We start from the raw sequence: 12,627 nt of genomic DNA, 5'->3' as shown, positions 1-12,627 counted from the left end.
GATGAACTAGTCAAATGGACAAATAAAGGCATGGACCGGTCAAATGGTCATTGTTTTAGATGAGGAAGTCTCCGACTGTCCCCTTCAGTTTTACAAAAGGGCCTATTCGACTTGAGAAATAAAACTTTGTTCCCTTAAAAGACACGAAAATAACATAAATAACCGAATAAGCAAATGTACAAAACATTGTAGGATTAGAGTGCGATTTTTCTATTTATATATAACAAAATAATATGTAAATAACAAACGACATCAATATCCTCATTGTGATATTTGGTTTTGTAAACTTACTTTTAGTTTTTGCCTGTTTTGAGTGATGTTATCAATCTACTAATTAGTTATGTTATGCTAGTTGAACCTATTTTTTCCAAAAGCTTCTTAACATGTTAGCAATCATTTTTTTCCCATTTATTTAAAATATCGCTGCTTTAAGCTTAAGTTTGATTTTGAAAAACAACTATTTTACTTTACATGTATATTCAAATAGATTAAAACATTGTGATATACGATATTTAAAAAGCTATCAACAAATCTAAGAGGGTATTTGGCATTTAATTTAAAACCAATTTATTTATTTATTGGATTTTTGAAAAGTCAAATAAATCAGAAAAAATGTTCAATAATATGAAAATGATTTTTAAAATAACTTCTTATTAACTCTTCAATTTTTTTCAATAAATTAGAATTTCTAATAACTTTTTAGGTTGTAAAATCTAAAATACCCTTAAAACATCTATAAAAAACACTTTTTAAAAAATTACTTACGGACTAATTGATTTTTCCACTGTAAAAGTTTTTTGAAACACTTTTTTAAAAATTCATTTTCCCACAACTATAAATTAACAAGTCATTTTGTCTAAAAATTATTTTTTAGACAAAACTGTAAAAATGGTCTCTGTGGTATGCATTTTTGGGGGTTTAGTCCAAACCATGACTTTTTTGGATTGGTGGTCTTTTTGGCCATGTTTGTACGTAGATTTGGTCCCTCGTGAAAATGAAATGACTATAATGCCCTTCTAATATATTCTTTTATTTTTTCTATTTAATTTAAATAAAAAAGAAAATAATTAAATTAATTGGGCCCACTTCTCTCTCTCTCCATATATCATGTTGTTGATTATCCAGGATGATTTCTGGTTATTTTGTTTCTTTTCGTATGCAAATTTTTAAGATTATAAATTTGGCAAATGAGCTTCTTCCTCCATTACCCAATGGAACCATAACACTTCCTGCCAGCAACAATCTATATGTAAAAGGGTCTCTTTTGAAGAAATCAACTGTTGGAAGTTCTAGCAAGCAAGAAGAAACGAGTGGAGGTACACCTGAGATTTCAGCTCGGAAGAAGCTGTTAACTGAGCAGCCTGAGCTTTTGCAGCAATCTGGAGACGATTTCTCCCCTTCTACATCACCACCGAAAATATGGACCACCGTCGGAAATACAATCACCATGGCCGATTTCTCTCATTGCGTAATCCAGAGTCGTTATGTGAATCTAGGCTTCATTGATCAGCCTGCGCAATCGAGTCCACCTTCTCCTTCAGCGCGATTTCCTTACTGGTAACCACTTTCCGCAAAAGCCTAACGCCACAATCAACACCACGAATCGAATCCAATTTGAAAAGCAAAGACATTAGGGTTTCGTTCACCCTCAACCACTCCTTTGCATCTCTACGAATCAAATCAATAACTTTGATATCGTTAATCCTGCTGATCTGTGTTGTGTTTGGTGGACCGGCACAGATCGTGATAGTTTTTGAATGGAGTAGTTTCTGAAAATCGGACCTCTGTTCATCGTCGATTACCGCTAGTCCCAATGAAAATGATGAAACTTGTAAGTATCTTACTGAATTTGATGCGTAAAATTCTGATGTCGTGAACATATTTGGTACAGATGGAATAGGGGAAGAAATCATCTCACCGCCATCATCAGCCTCGCTCCACCATTACACTAGCCGAGAACTATGGCCTTGGGTTGAACGAGTAATCAAGGGCTCCAGATGCTTCAGTGGTTCTCAAATCTGAAGCTGTAAGAACATGATGAAAAGGGGAAGGAGAGGATATGGGTTGTGGGAGTCGATTGATTGGTGGTGGTGTTGGTTTACCGGAGAAGGTGGGTTAGTGTGTGGAGAGAGAGAGAGAGAGAGAGAGAGAGAGAGAGAGAGAGAGAGAGAGAGAGAGAGAGAGAGAGAGAGAGAGAGAGAGAGGCGGGCCGGGTTTTATATTTAATAATAATAATAATTTTAAAAAGTGAAAGAAAAATGAAAATTAAATCCATTAAGGGTATAACAGTCTTTTTAGTTTGGACAGTGACCAAAACTGCATGTAAACTAACTTAAAAGGACCACCAATCCAAAAAAGTCAAACTAACTTAAAAGGACCACCAATCCAAAAAAATCGAAGTTTGAACTAAAATCCCAAAAAAATATATACCGCAGTGAGCATTTTTGCAATTTTGTCTACTTTTTAATGTTTAAAATGAAATCTAAACAAATTCCATCTTTTTTTTCTTAATTTTTCTTTTATATGACATTTGATGGGAGTTTCTTTTAGCTATTTATATTGTTATAAAAAAATACGCCTAAAAGATATTTGTAATTATTTCGAGTATTTAACAATTTGTGTGAATGACCAAGATTATCAACATTAAAGTCTTTACCATATTATGCATGGGAAAGACCATCACTTTCCTCCTCAACCTCTCGAAAGCCAATTAAAGAATCTTTTGTCTCACACACACACGCGCGATGATTACTGCAGCTAATTAACCACAAACTTCACATACTTTTTACACGACACACAGAGCTTACTTTAGGAAAAACATAATAATATTTGTGTAGTCTTTTTTGGTTCCTTCTTCCCTTTGTTCACTTAGATCAACCACATGGTGCAACTCAAGCACACACAACTTTCACGTTGTTTGTTTCATCTATGACACATATGCAACCTTCGCCACACTCAAAGTAGGTCTTTCCGGCTTCAGAGTCTTCAGTAAATTTGGATACAACACAAGACCAACCTTCAGCACACTCACAGAATGCTTTGGCTGCTGCAATCGCAGAGCTCTCCACTGTCTGACTGCAACGCCATGCATGCATATTGTTGTTGTGTCACTACCGTAGTTCAAAGATTAAATAAGTAAAGTGTTAGTTAGCATTAGAAAACTTACGTTAATACGTACGTGACACAGGTGCAACCACTGCCATCACATATTGCGAATGGTTTACCAATCTTAGATGGCTCAGTTTTGGTGATGGTGCATGTCCATCCATCTGGGCACTTGCAGTTTGGCTTGTTATCAATGCTGTACAGAAGGAAAGGTAGCAGAGTCACTTATAATTACATCACTTCAATCCTGATTAAATTCATAGAAAAGTAAAAACTATATATTATATATGTGTAAGAAATTCATCGGCTTAATTTGTACTGTTGAATTAAAACTAATTTGATGTACAATTAGAAATATAAAAACTTCAATGAAGAAGAAAGACCTGGGAGAAGCTTGGCTCTGAGACTCCATACTTAGGCGTGAAGATCTACTTTCTTCAAGTTTCTCTATTGTGTCTTAAATGGAGGAAATTTTTGTCCACTTTCTAACTTTTTTTTTTCTTTTTTAAACGATATCTCATAGTTATCCTTTTTTTTTCCTTTATATGCGGTTGCCGATATTACTTAACGTGAATCAATGGTAACGTGGAGTCGCATAATTATGTTTTTGTCCACTTTCAGCCTTTTGTGTTAAAAAATGTGCCTTTCTTTTAATTATTATATGCCTGTCATTATCTAACCTGTAATCAATGAAGTTGTGGAACTGTCATTATTTAACCTTGATTTTATCCTATTCACTTCGCTTCTAGATGATCCCTCCGCAGATCAGGGCTTAGGAGTTGGGCTCTGGATATATATGATAATTAATTAAAATGTTTCTAAATATTTGGTTGGGACCAAATTGGGCCCATAAATAAGGCTGGTCTTCATCTATACGACTATATGTATGTCTATCGATTCTGGTGGATTTTGTAAGGGTCTTGAGACTTTATTGACATTGGACGCGGGAAACTTGGCCCTAAGAATAGGGCTAACCTGCCCCTCCTTTGATAGAGTGATGGTCAAGCGTGGACCGGGGTCAAGCTATTTACACATAGAACTATAAAAATGATTGTCAATTCCTTGGTGCAAAAACTTGGTGTTAGGTTGATGCATCCTTATCAATCGATTAAGGAGTGTGGTATTTATGTTGGAACATGGAACAGCCAATTATATCACATAATGTTAGCCCAATGGGTCGTTGTACGAGATTCCAATGATTTTGTATTAGTAAAGCATTATACTCCATAGTCATGGAGTTATTTTAATTTGGATCAAGCATGCCCATTTTTAGGTTGGACTGAAAGGGGATAGATTTTCGGGTTTTAAGATTAAAGTTAACTTTTGGTGTAAAGATGCCACTTTTGGATCAAGTTTGCATCGGATGGAAGGAGTGGATTGTTAGAAGTCATTGTTATCTAGAAGTATATTGACATTTCAACAAAGTAGGCAAACAACCTTTGACAAATGGATTGAAAATATGCACATTTGTGATCCAAGTAATGATGTCATTAACACCAAGCCCCTCTTATAAATAGAAGGCTTCATTCATTAGAAAATGTGCGCCAAGCATTAAGAGAAAAAGAGAAATAATAAGTGTAGTGTGCGTTTTGAGTGAGGTTGAGAAAAGAAAGAGGCTTGATTTATTTATTTAAATATTCTTATTTTTATTTTTTTAGAGAGTATTTTTGAGTGTCATCAATAAATATTGTTTTGTGCAATATCTTAGTTGTCCGGATCAAGTGGTATTAGAGTCAAATTTTATTTCAGGAACACACTTCCTGTTTTTTGGGTCGGAATTTTTTTTCTAGGCAAACCATTGGAAATGTCGCGTTTCAAGATTTCTGAAAATATTTTTTTGGAATTTTTCGACCATCGAAAAACCCTCAAAGGCAATCTAATGTTCTCCAGAATTGTGACGAAATAGTATAGGTTTTTGCCGACGAAGAAAGTTGACATTAACACGACATCACCATGACGCCAACAGTTGACGAGTCTTTCATAATTTTACAGATTAGCCCCTAAACTTATGACAATTACGATTTCATCCCCTATAAATCTTAAAATTTCAATTTTGGTTCCTAAACTTCTAAAACTTACGATTTAACCCTTATTCTTCTAAAAGTTTTGATTTCAACCTGTACACTTTTGAAACTTTTAGTTTTGGTCCTTGAATTTTTTGCAGATTTTCAAAATGGTAGATTTTCCTACCTCTATTGAGAAACTTAATAAAAATAATTATGGGTCATGGAGTACCCATATGAGAGGCCAAAATCACAAAAACAATTTTCGGCATCTCGACCTCAACACTAACATGGGAAGATGTTGCACATCAAAGGCCAACAACTCACCCTGACACCTTAAACGATGTATGCTTTAATTGAAACTATAGAAGATGAATTTCTACAGCAGTTCAAAGACACCCAGACACAAAAGGAAGCGTGGGATACTTTGGCAACCATTTCTCCAAGAAGAACGGTGAAAATTACAAAGGCTTGAAAACGAGATCTTTTCAATGTCCCAAAGAAATATGTTTGTAAATTAATATATCTTGACGGTGCAATTTCTTTGTGACAATATTTCTAAATTAGATCCTAAAAATGGTATTACAAAAACCAGGATGAAAAGAATTATCATCCATGGATTGGATTGAAGCCAAAATACAAGAGTATTATCACGACGACCCAACTTTAATAGATATGGAGAACTTGATAGTTAATGAAGATGATTTAGATAAAACTACGTCTAGTCGACATACCAACAATGAAGAGACGGCATTTTTCATTAATAAAAGTGATAAAGAAAGACGCGGTCATAGTACGAGGACATGGTTTTGGGAGATTCAAAAATCAATAAAGAAATGCTTGAGGAAACCAAGATAAAGGTTTCCAGTCAGGTGGAGCTCGATGATCTCAACATAATCGAAATGGTCAGAACCGGTGGCAACAAAAGGACAGTCGAAGTGATGAATGTTACAATTACAGTAAGAAGAGACAATAAGTTAGAAATTGTTGGTCCAAGATAGTTGAATGAAATGCTGCAACAACATCAAATAACGAGGCTCCTGGAGAATGAAGATTGGGACTTCGACACTTCATTTTTATCGAAGAGGTAGATGTTGCTCATTCATAAAGGAAAGGACTAACAGATGAATTTGCACTTACTGCGACAAATGATAATATGTTTGATTACAAGAATGATTGGATCGTTGATTCTGGTTGTTCCAATCATATGACCGGAGATGATTCAAAACTTGTGGGCATGAACAAGTACACTGAAGATCGAGTTATTGTGATAGTTGATAATACACAATTACAAATAGATAATGTTGGTAAGACACAACTACCAAAAGATGCAGACATGAAGAAGTACAACTCGAGAATGTCTATCATGTCCAACGGATGAAGTAGAACTTGTTTCCGGTACCATAATTAGATGCTCATGAAATTAGGTAGTGTTTGACCCATATGATGTGAAGGTGTATCGTGAATTAAAGCTCATAGGTATACTGTTCGTGAAAGGACTAAAAATTAAGGCTATCTATGTAATGTCAACAAAAGAAGATTATCTTGAGAAGGCTAGGATAAGTAATAATGGTGATCTATGGCATGCACACCCTGGTCATGTCAATTACAATAAACTGAAGATTATAATGTAGAAGTCCATGTTGAAGGGACTTCCATAACTTGAGATCCAACATAACGTTGCGCATGTTGGATGTCAATATGGTAAGGCACACCAACTGCCTTATAAGGAATCAAAGTTTAGAGCAAAGGAGACGTTGGGATTAGTCCATTCATATGTGTTTGGGAAGATCAAACAAACGTTAACAAACGATTATCAATATCTGATAAACTTTATTGATGATTTCTTCAAGGTTGTATGGGTATGTTTATTAAAGCATAAGGATGAGGGTTTTGAGAAATTTACAAAATTCAAAGATATGGTAGAACTTTAGCTTAGGAGGAAGATCAAATGCCTTCGTGCAGATAATCGAGGAGAATACACTTAAAATTAATTTCACAACTACCTCAAGGAGTCCAAAGGCAACTGAGTTTTGTAAAAACTCCAAACCAAAATAGAGTAGTGGAGAGGAACACACCATGGTAGAATAAATTGTGGTTAACATACCAATTGAGAGTAGAGCATGTCAGTAAGGGATTTTGATTCTATCGCTCTATGTCGCTTTCCTTGCTAGAAACAAAGTTGCTTTGCTTATCACCACTTCTCATGCACATCGCTAGTAGAAGAACGAGAAACCGTAATTTGTCCCCTTATGTGTATTGAAACAAGCTAGAGGTGTCGATATGGAAACGTGATAGGCCGAAAATGTACACAACATGTCTTTTAAAGATAAAATACATAACTAAAAACACTCGCACATATTTATGCACTTAAAGACGTACGTCGTGAATTTCCATAAATGATGACATGATTTTACATTGAAAAGTTATGTTTGTCGAAAATAATTGACATTGGACATCCTTTTTAACAAAAGCCTTTATTCTATAATAAAATGGATGTATGTGGTAATTCCTCGGTTATCTATTCTCACATTTACAATAGTAAAAATTGACCAAATTGCAATTAATTTTCACTTCTGGATATTTAAATAATTCAAGGGTTTTTCTTACCATAGATGAAATATTTGCTTCAACTACGGTTCTACGAAATGGTAGGCGAGATAGGGATGATATAATTGGAGATAGGAAGAGAGATCATGCTTTAATTTATAGGACGTACTTATATATAAAATATAGTTTCTAATAGGGTTGTAAAATATATATCATGTAGAACCAACCAACATATTACCAGCCGAACCAAACCAATATGTTTGGTAGTTAACATATTTGTTTTGTAGTACCATACCAACCAGTTTAATATATATATATATATATATATATATATATATATATATATATATATATATATATATATATATAGGATGGTTCAATTGAGAAAAAAAAAAGGTTGAAAATGGGGGAATCATTCTCAGCCAATTATTTATTTTTGCCGCAAAAGCCTCCAACGTACCGACGGAAATGGGAAACGAATGCACATGTGTTTTCCAACAAAACATGTTTCCTTAAACTATGCTAAACATTACCTTAATATATACAAAAACATAGTTTTTTTCGTTTTTTTTTTTTTAATTTTTAAGAAGCTTTTTTTATCAAAAAATGATTTTAAATATACAAAAATTCATGATTTTTTATTCTCTACAAATAGACATCCATATTGATATAGTTTTAAGATAAAATAAAAAATTTATTTTTTTTATATTTTCAGCTATCGTTATTCATAAGTGAATAAAAATGAATCAGGTTTTTACTACAGTACATTCGTTATTCACTTATGAATAAAAACGGTGATTAATTTTTTTTACAATTTAAGTATCATTCATATATGAATATAGCATATACTAAACATAGTATATTCATATTTAAATATTAGACGATGCATTCACTTGTGAATATTACATAGTATATTCACTTGTGAATGTTAGATGGTATATTCACTTATGAATATTAGATGATATTTTCATATGTGAATATTATATAGTATTACATGGTATATCACATGAGAATAGTACATAGTATATTCACTTGTGAATATTAGATCGTATATTCACTTATGAATAATAGTTGGTATATTCATATGTGAATATTGCACAATATATTCATATATGAATATTACAAGGTGTTCTCAGAAATATATATAATTTTTATATGTTATTCACATATGAATAACATACAGACTTGCATATTTGTTTTGTGTTTTAATAATCACATATTGATTCAGGTGAGAAAACATATCCATGTGTGAATATAACGTGGTAATTTAGTTTATGCATTTCATCAAACAGTTGGAGTGCATACAAGTTAACTTTTTTTAAAAATGTGATAAATATGATACTTTGACTATTTAAATATTACAAAATATTGATTGGTAGAGAAATATATGAAAATTTTCAAACAAAAAATGATTTGATCTTTTTTTAACCTTAATTTCGATGTTTTATTTGATGAACGATGTTGAATGAATGATACGAATTGAATTTTTTGTTGATTATTGATGATGTTGTTCTAATGATGCTGGGAGTATAATTAATCGTAGATGTTGAAGATATGTTCGTATTCAAGCAGAATTGAAGGTTGGATTGAAAGAACAAAAAACGAATGAATTTCAATTGTTATCTAATTCTCTACACTTACGTATTTGTGATTGAAGGCTATATCATATTTACAAGTTTGCCACCGTGTCCTTTATGTTTAGAGACTAATTAAATGAGTGGCTGAGAATGATTCCTCCATTCTCAACCTTTTTTATTTTTCTCAATTGAACCCACCTCTCTCTCTCTATATATATATATATATATATATATATATATATATATATATATATATATATATATATATATATATATATATATATATATATATATATATATATATATAATTTTAGTATGCTTTGTTTAATTTTTTTAGAGCTTTGATACAAGAATTACCGATTTCGTCCATTGCTACGTTGCAGGAAAGATGCATTTTTGACGATGACACGAAGAGGCTTATCGGTGAACCTGATGACGTTGTATGCCCATGCACCAGCAACAGCTCCAACAATTGGTCCCAACATATAAACCCATAAGCCTTTGTATTGGTTAGACACAATGGCTGGCCCTAGGGTCCTGGCTGGGTTCATTGAAGCCCCTGAAATTGGCCTTCACCGACCACCAACATAGAAATATTTGAAATTTTTTCAAACAAACAAATAAAAGAATAGAAAATATTATTTTTTAAACGAAATCGTACCCTGCAAACATGGCATTGAGTAGAATGGTTGATCCAATGGCAAGTCCTGCAAGTTCTCCTATCTGCATCAAGAAAATAGAAAATATGATCATTAAAGAATATTCCTAGGAATTTTAGCTGTATAAAAATGGCTATAAAGTCAACCATGATTTAAATGTACGAATAAGATTTATAAATTCGAGAATAGAAGTCAAACCAAATAAAAAAGAACAAGAGGTAGAATATATGAATATGATAATGAAAAAAGTTACTAACAGCACGATTGTCGGTAGCAACTCCAGAAATAACAAACATGAGGTAGAATGTAATAATGAATTCCAGCACTAACGATTGGAGGTCGGATCCCGCAGGGACTGTTGCACCTAGATTATTGTGTTTCCAGTTGAATACTAATCGTAGGGTTCCACTTGCAAGAGTTGATGCGAGGATTTGAACAGCTACGTATGCAAAAACCTAAAAAGAAACAATGTTTCAATGTACAAGAATAATGTAAATTAAAATCTAAACGAATGTTAAAATGATACTGTACTCACGTCTTTTAAAGGGAATCTCTTGCAAGAGGCAAAAGCAATGGTGACCGCAGGGTTGAAATGGGCACCGGAGATGTGGCCTACGGAGTAAATCATCACCATCACCACCACTCCCCATACGATGGCAATTCCAACTTGACCGATCACATGATCCTTCTCCACGTCCACCACCACCACCCCACACCCTGCAAACACCATGAAATATGTTCCCAGAAACTCGGCTACCAACTGCGATAAAATTGAAACCACGCATAAGAAACTATCATTTATGGTAGATCTATAACACCACCCATCTTAATCTCAAGTTCTCAAGTTTGAAGAAGAAGAATTAATAAAGGAAATATCAAAGTAAGAGATAGACGCACAACCTACTTACAAATATTCATTAATTAAAAAGAACACATGTGAGATCAGCTTATCATAAACAGATGATTCACCTTTTGGCAGAAAGGAATAGTGAAAAGGGAGGCAGAATTGGCGGTTGAAGAAACTGCTTCATCTTTTATATCAAGTGTCTCCGCATGGTGTCCATTAGCTGACCCTCCTCCACCTATCTCAGCCATACTTGCACCACTGTGTATTTTCCTCCGTATTAATGAGTTTTGGAGGGGAGGAAGAATTTAGCTATGGAGCCATAGTTTACAATGGATATCGGTCTAAGTTGATATATATATATATATATATATATATATATATATATATATATATATATATATATATATATATATATATATATATATATATATATATATATATATATATATATATATATCGGTTGAGAACTCAAAGTTTTCCGAGAACCTAAGAACTAAAAGTGAAGCGTGAGATCAAAAGTAATTCGTTAAGGACATGATCGTCATCTTACAAATCTCATTTAATGTTTAATTTTTTATGTTATTTAATATATTAATATAAATGTCTACAAATTTACATCATAAATCAAATTTCCAGATTTTTTTTAAAAATAGTATTTTCGTTTTTTTTAAATGCAGATTTTTAAATTTTTTATAGAAAACATGTATTTTTGAAAAAAAATGAAAAAAATATTTTTTTTAAAAAACTTCAACTTTTAAAAAAAAACTGCATTCTTTTTTTCAAAAAAACTGCAATTTTTTTTAAAGAAAACTTCATTTTTTTCAAAAAAAACTGCAATTATTTTAAAAAAAACTGCATTTTTTAATAAAAAAAACTGCAAGTTTTTAAAGAAAGTTACATTTTTTCAAAAAAAAAAAAACAGCATATTTAAAAAAACTGTATTTAAAAAAAAAATTAGGTGCATATATGCATATTTTTTCAAATGCATATATTCATATTTTTTATACTATAATATTCATAAGTAATCATAAAAAAACTCATTTTTATTATCAATCTATAAACACAATAGTATAAGTATTTTGTTTGCTACAAAATAAAATATAAAAAACAAAAAATGCTACAAAATTTCAAAGAGTTTTAACTTCTTCGTGTCAATATTTCCATAATTTCTTCAATTTATCACTTTTCACTTCTTCAATATTTTCCATAAATTCTTCAAAATCTACAAGAAAATTAAAAAATTTTGATTAGTGCAAGAACAGTCACAAAAACACACTTATATATCATGTAAGATTCACATGTGATTCATATGTGAATGACATGTGATTTACATATGAATCACATGTAATTCCTATGTGAATTACATGTTATTTACATGTGAATCACATGTAATTCTTATGTGATTCACTTGTGATCTATATGTGAATCACATGAAATTCATATGTGAATCACTTGTAATTCATATGTAACTCATATGGGATTCACTTGTGATTTACATGTGATTTTATATGTGAATTACATATGATTCATATGTGAATCACTTGTGATTTATATGTGAATCACTTGTGATTTATATGTGAATCACTTGTGATTTATATGTGAATCACTTGTAATTTATATGTGATTCAAATGTGAATCACATGTGATTCATATGTAAATTACATGTTATTTATATGTGAATCACATGTAATTCATATGTGATTCACTTGTGATTTACATGTGAATCACATGTGATCCATATGTGAGTTACATGTGATTTCTTTTCTATAATGATATGAGATTTGTTGAATTCCAAAACACAAATTCCAAAATAGAATACTAAAGAAGCAGATGGTGACTATTAGTGCACTATATAATTAGTTTATGCCCAAAAAATAATATAAATA

The 12,627-nt window shown here is 32.1% G+C and overlaps 1 protein-coding gene across 1 annotated transcript; it reads right to left on the bottom strand.

Moving 5' to 3' along the window:
• Positions 1–2,573: 2,573 nt before the first annotated feature.
• On the bottom strand, positions 2,574–11,073 carry LOC145122855 (aquaporin NIP1-1-like). Its single transcript, XM_079058422.1, has 7 exons — positions 10,864–11,073; positions 10,430–10,654; positions 10,152–10,349; positions 9,897–9,958; positions 9,593–9,805; positions 3,167–3,301; positions 2,574–3,075 (listed from the first exon to the last, which is right to left on the bottom strand). Exons 1-7 carry the CDS (start codon positions 10,987–10,989, stop codon positions 2,892–2,894), a joined length of 1,143 nt encoding a protein of 380 aa, XP_078914548.1. The 5' UTR covers positions 10,990–11,073; the 3' UTR covers positions 2,574–2,891.
• Between the last annotated feature and the right edge of the window lie 1,554 nt (positions 11,074–12,627).

This window comes from Lactuca virosa, chromosome 6 (assembly GCF_052849685.1).
Source record: "Lactuca virosa cultivar CGN04683 chromosome 6, Lactuca_virosa_CGN04683_v6, whole genome shotgun sequence".
Classification (NCBI taxonomy): Eukaryota; Viridiplantae; Streptophyta; class Magnoliopsida; order Asterales; family Asteraceae; genus Lactuca; species Lactuca virosa.
Note: the sequence above shows the minus strand (reverse complement) of the source record. Positions and strands in the feature narration are given on the sequence as shown.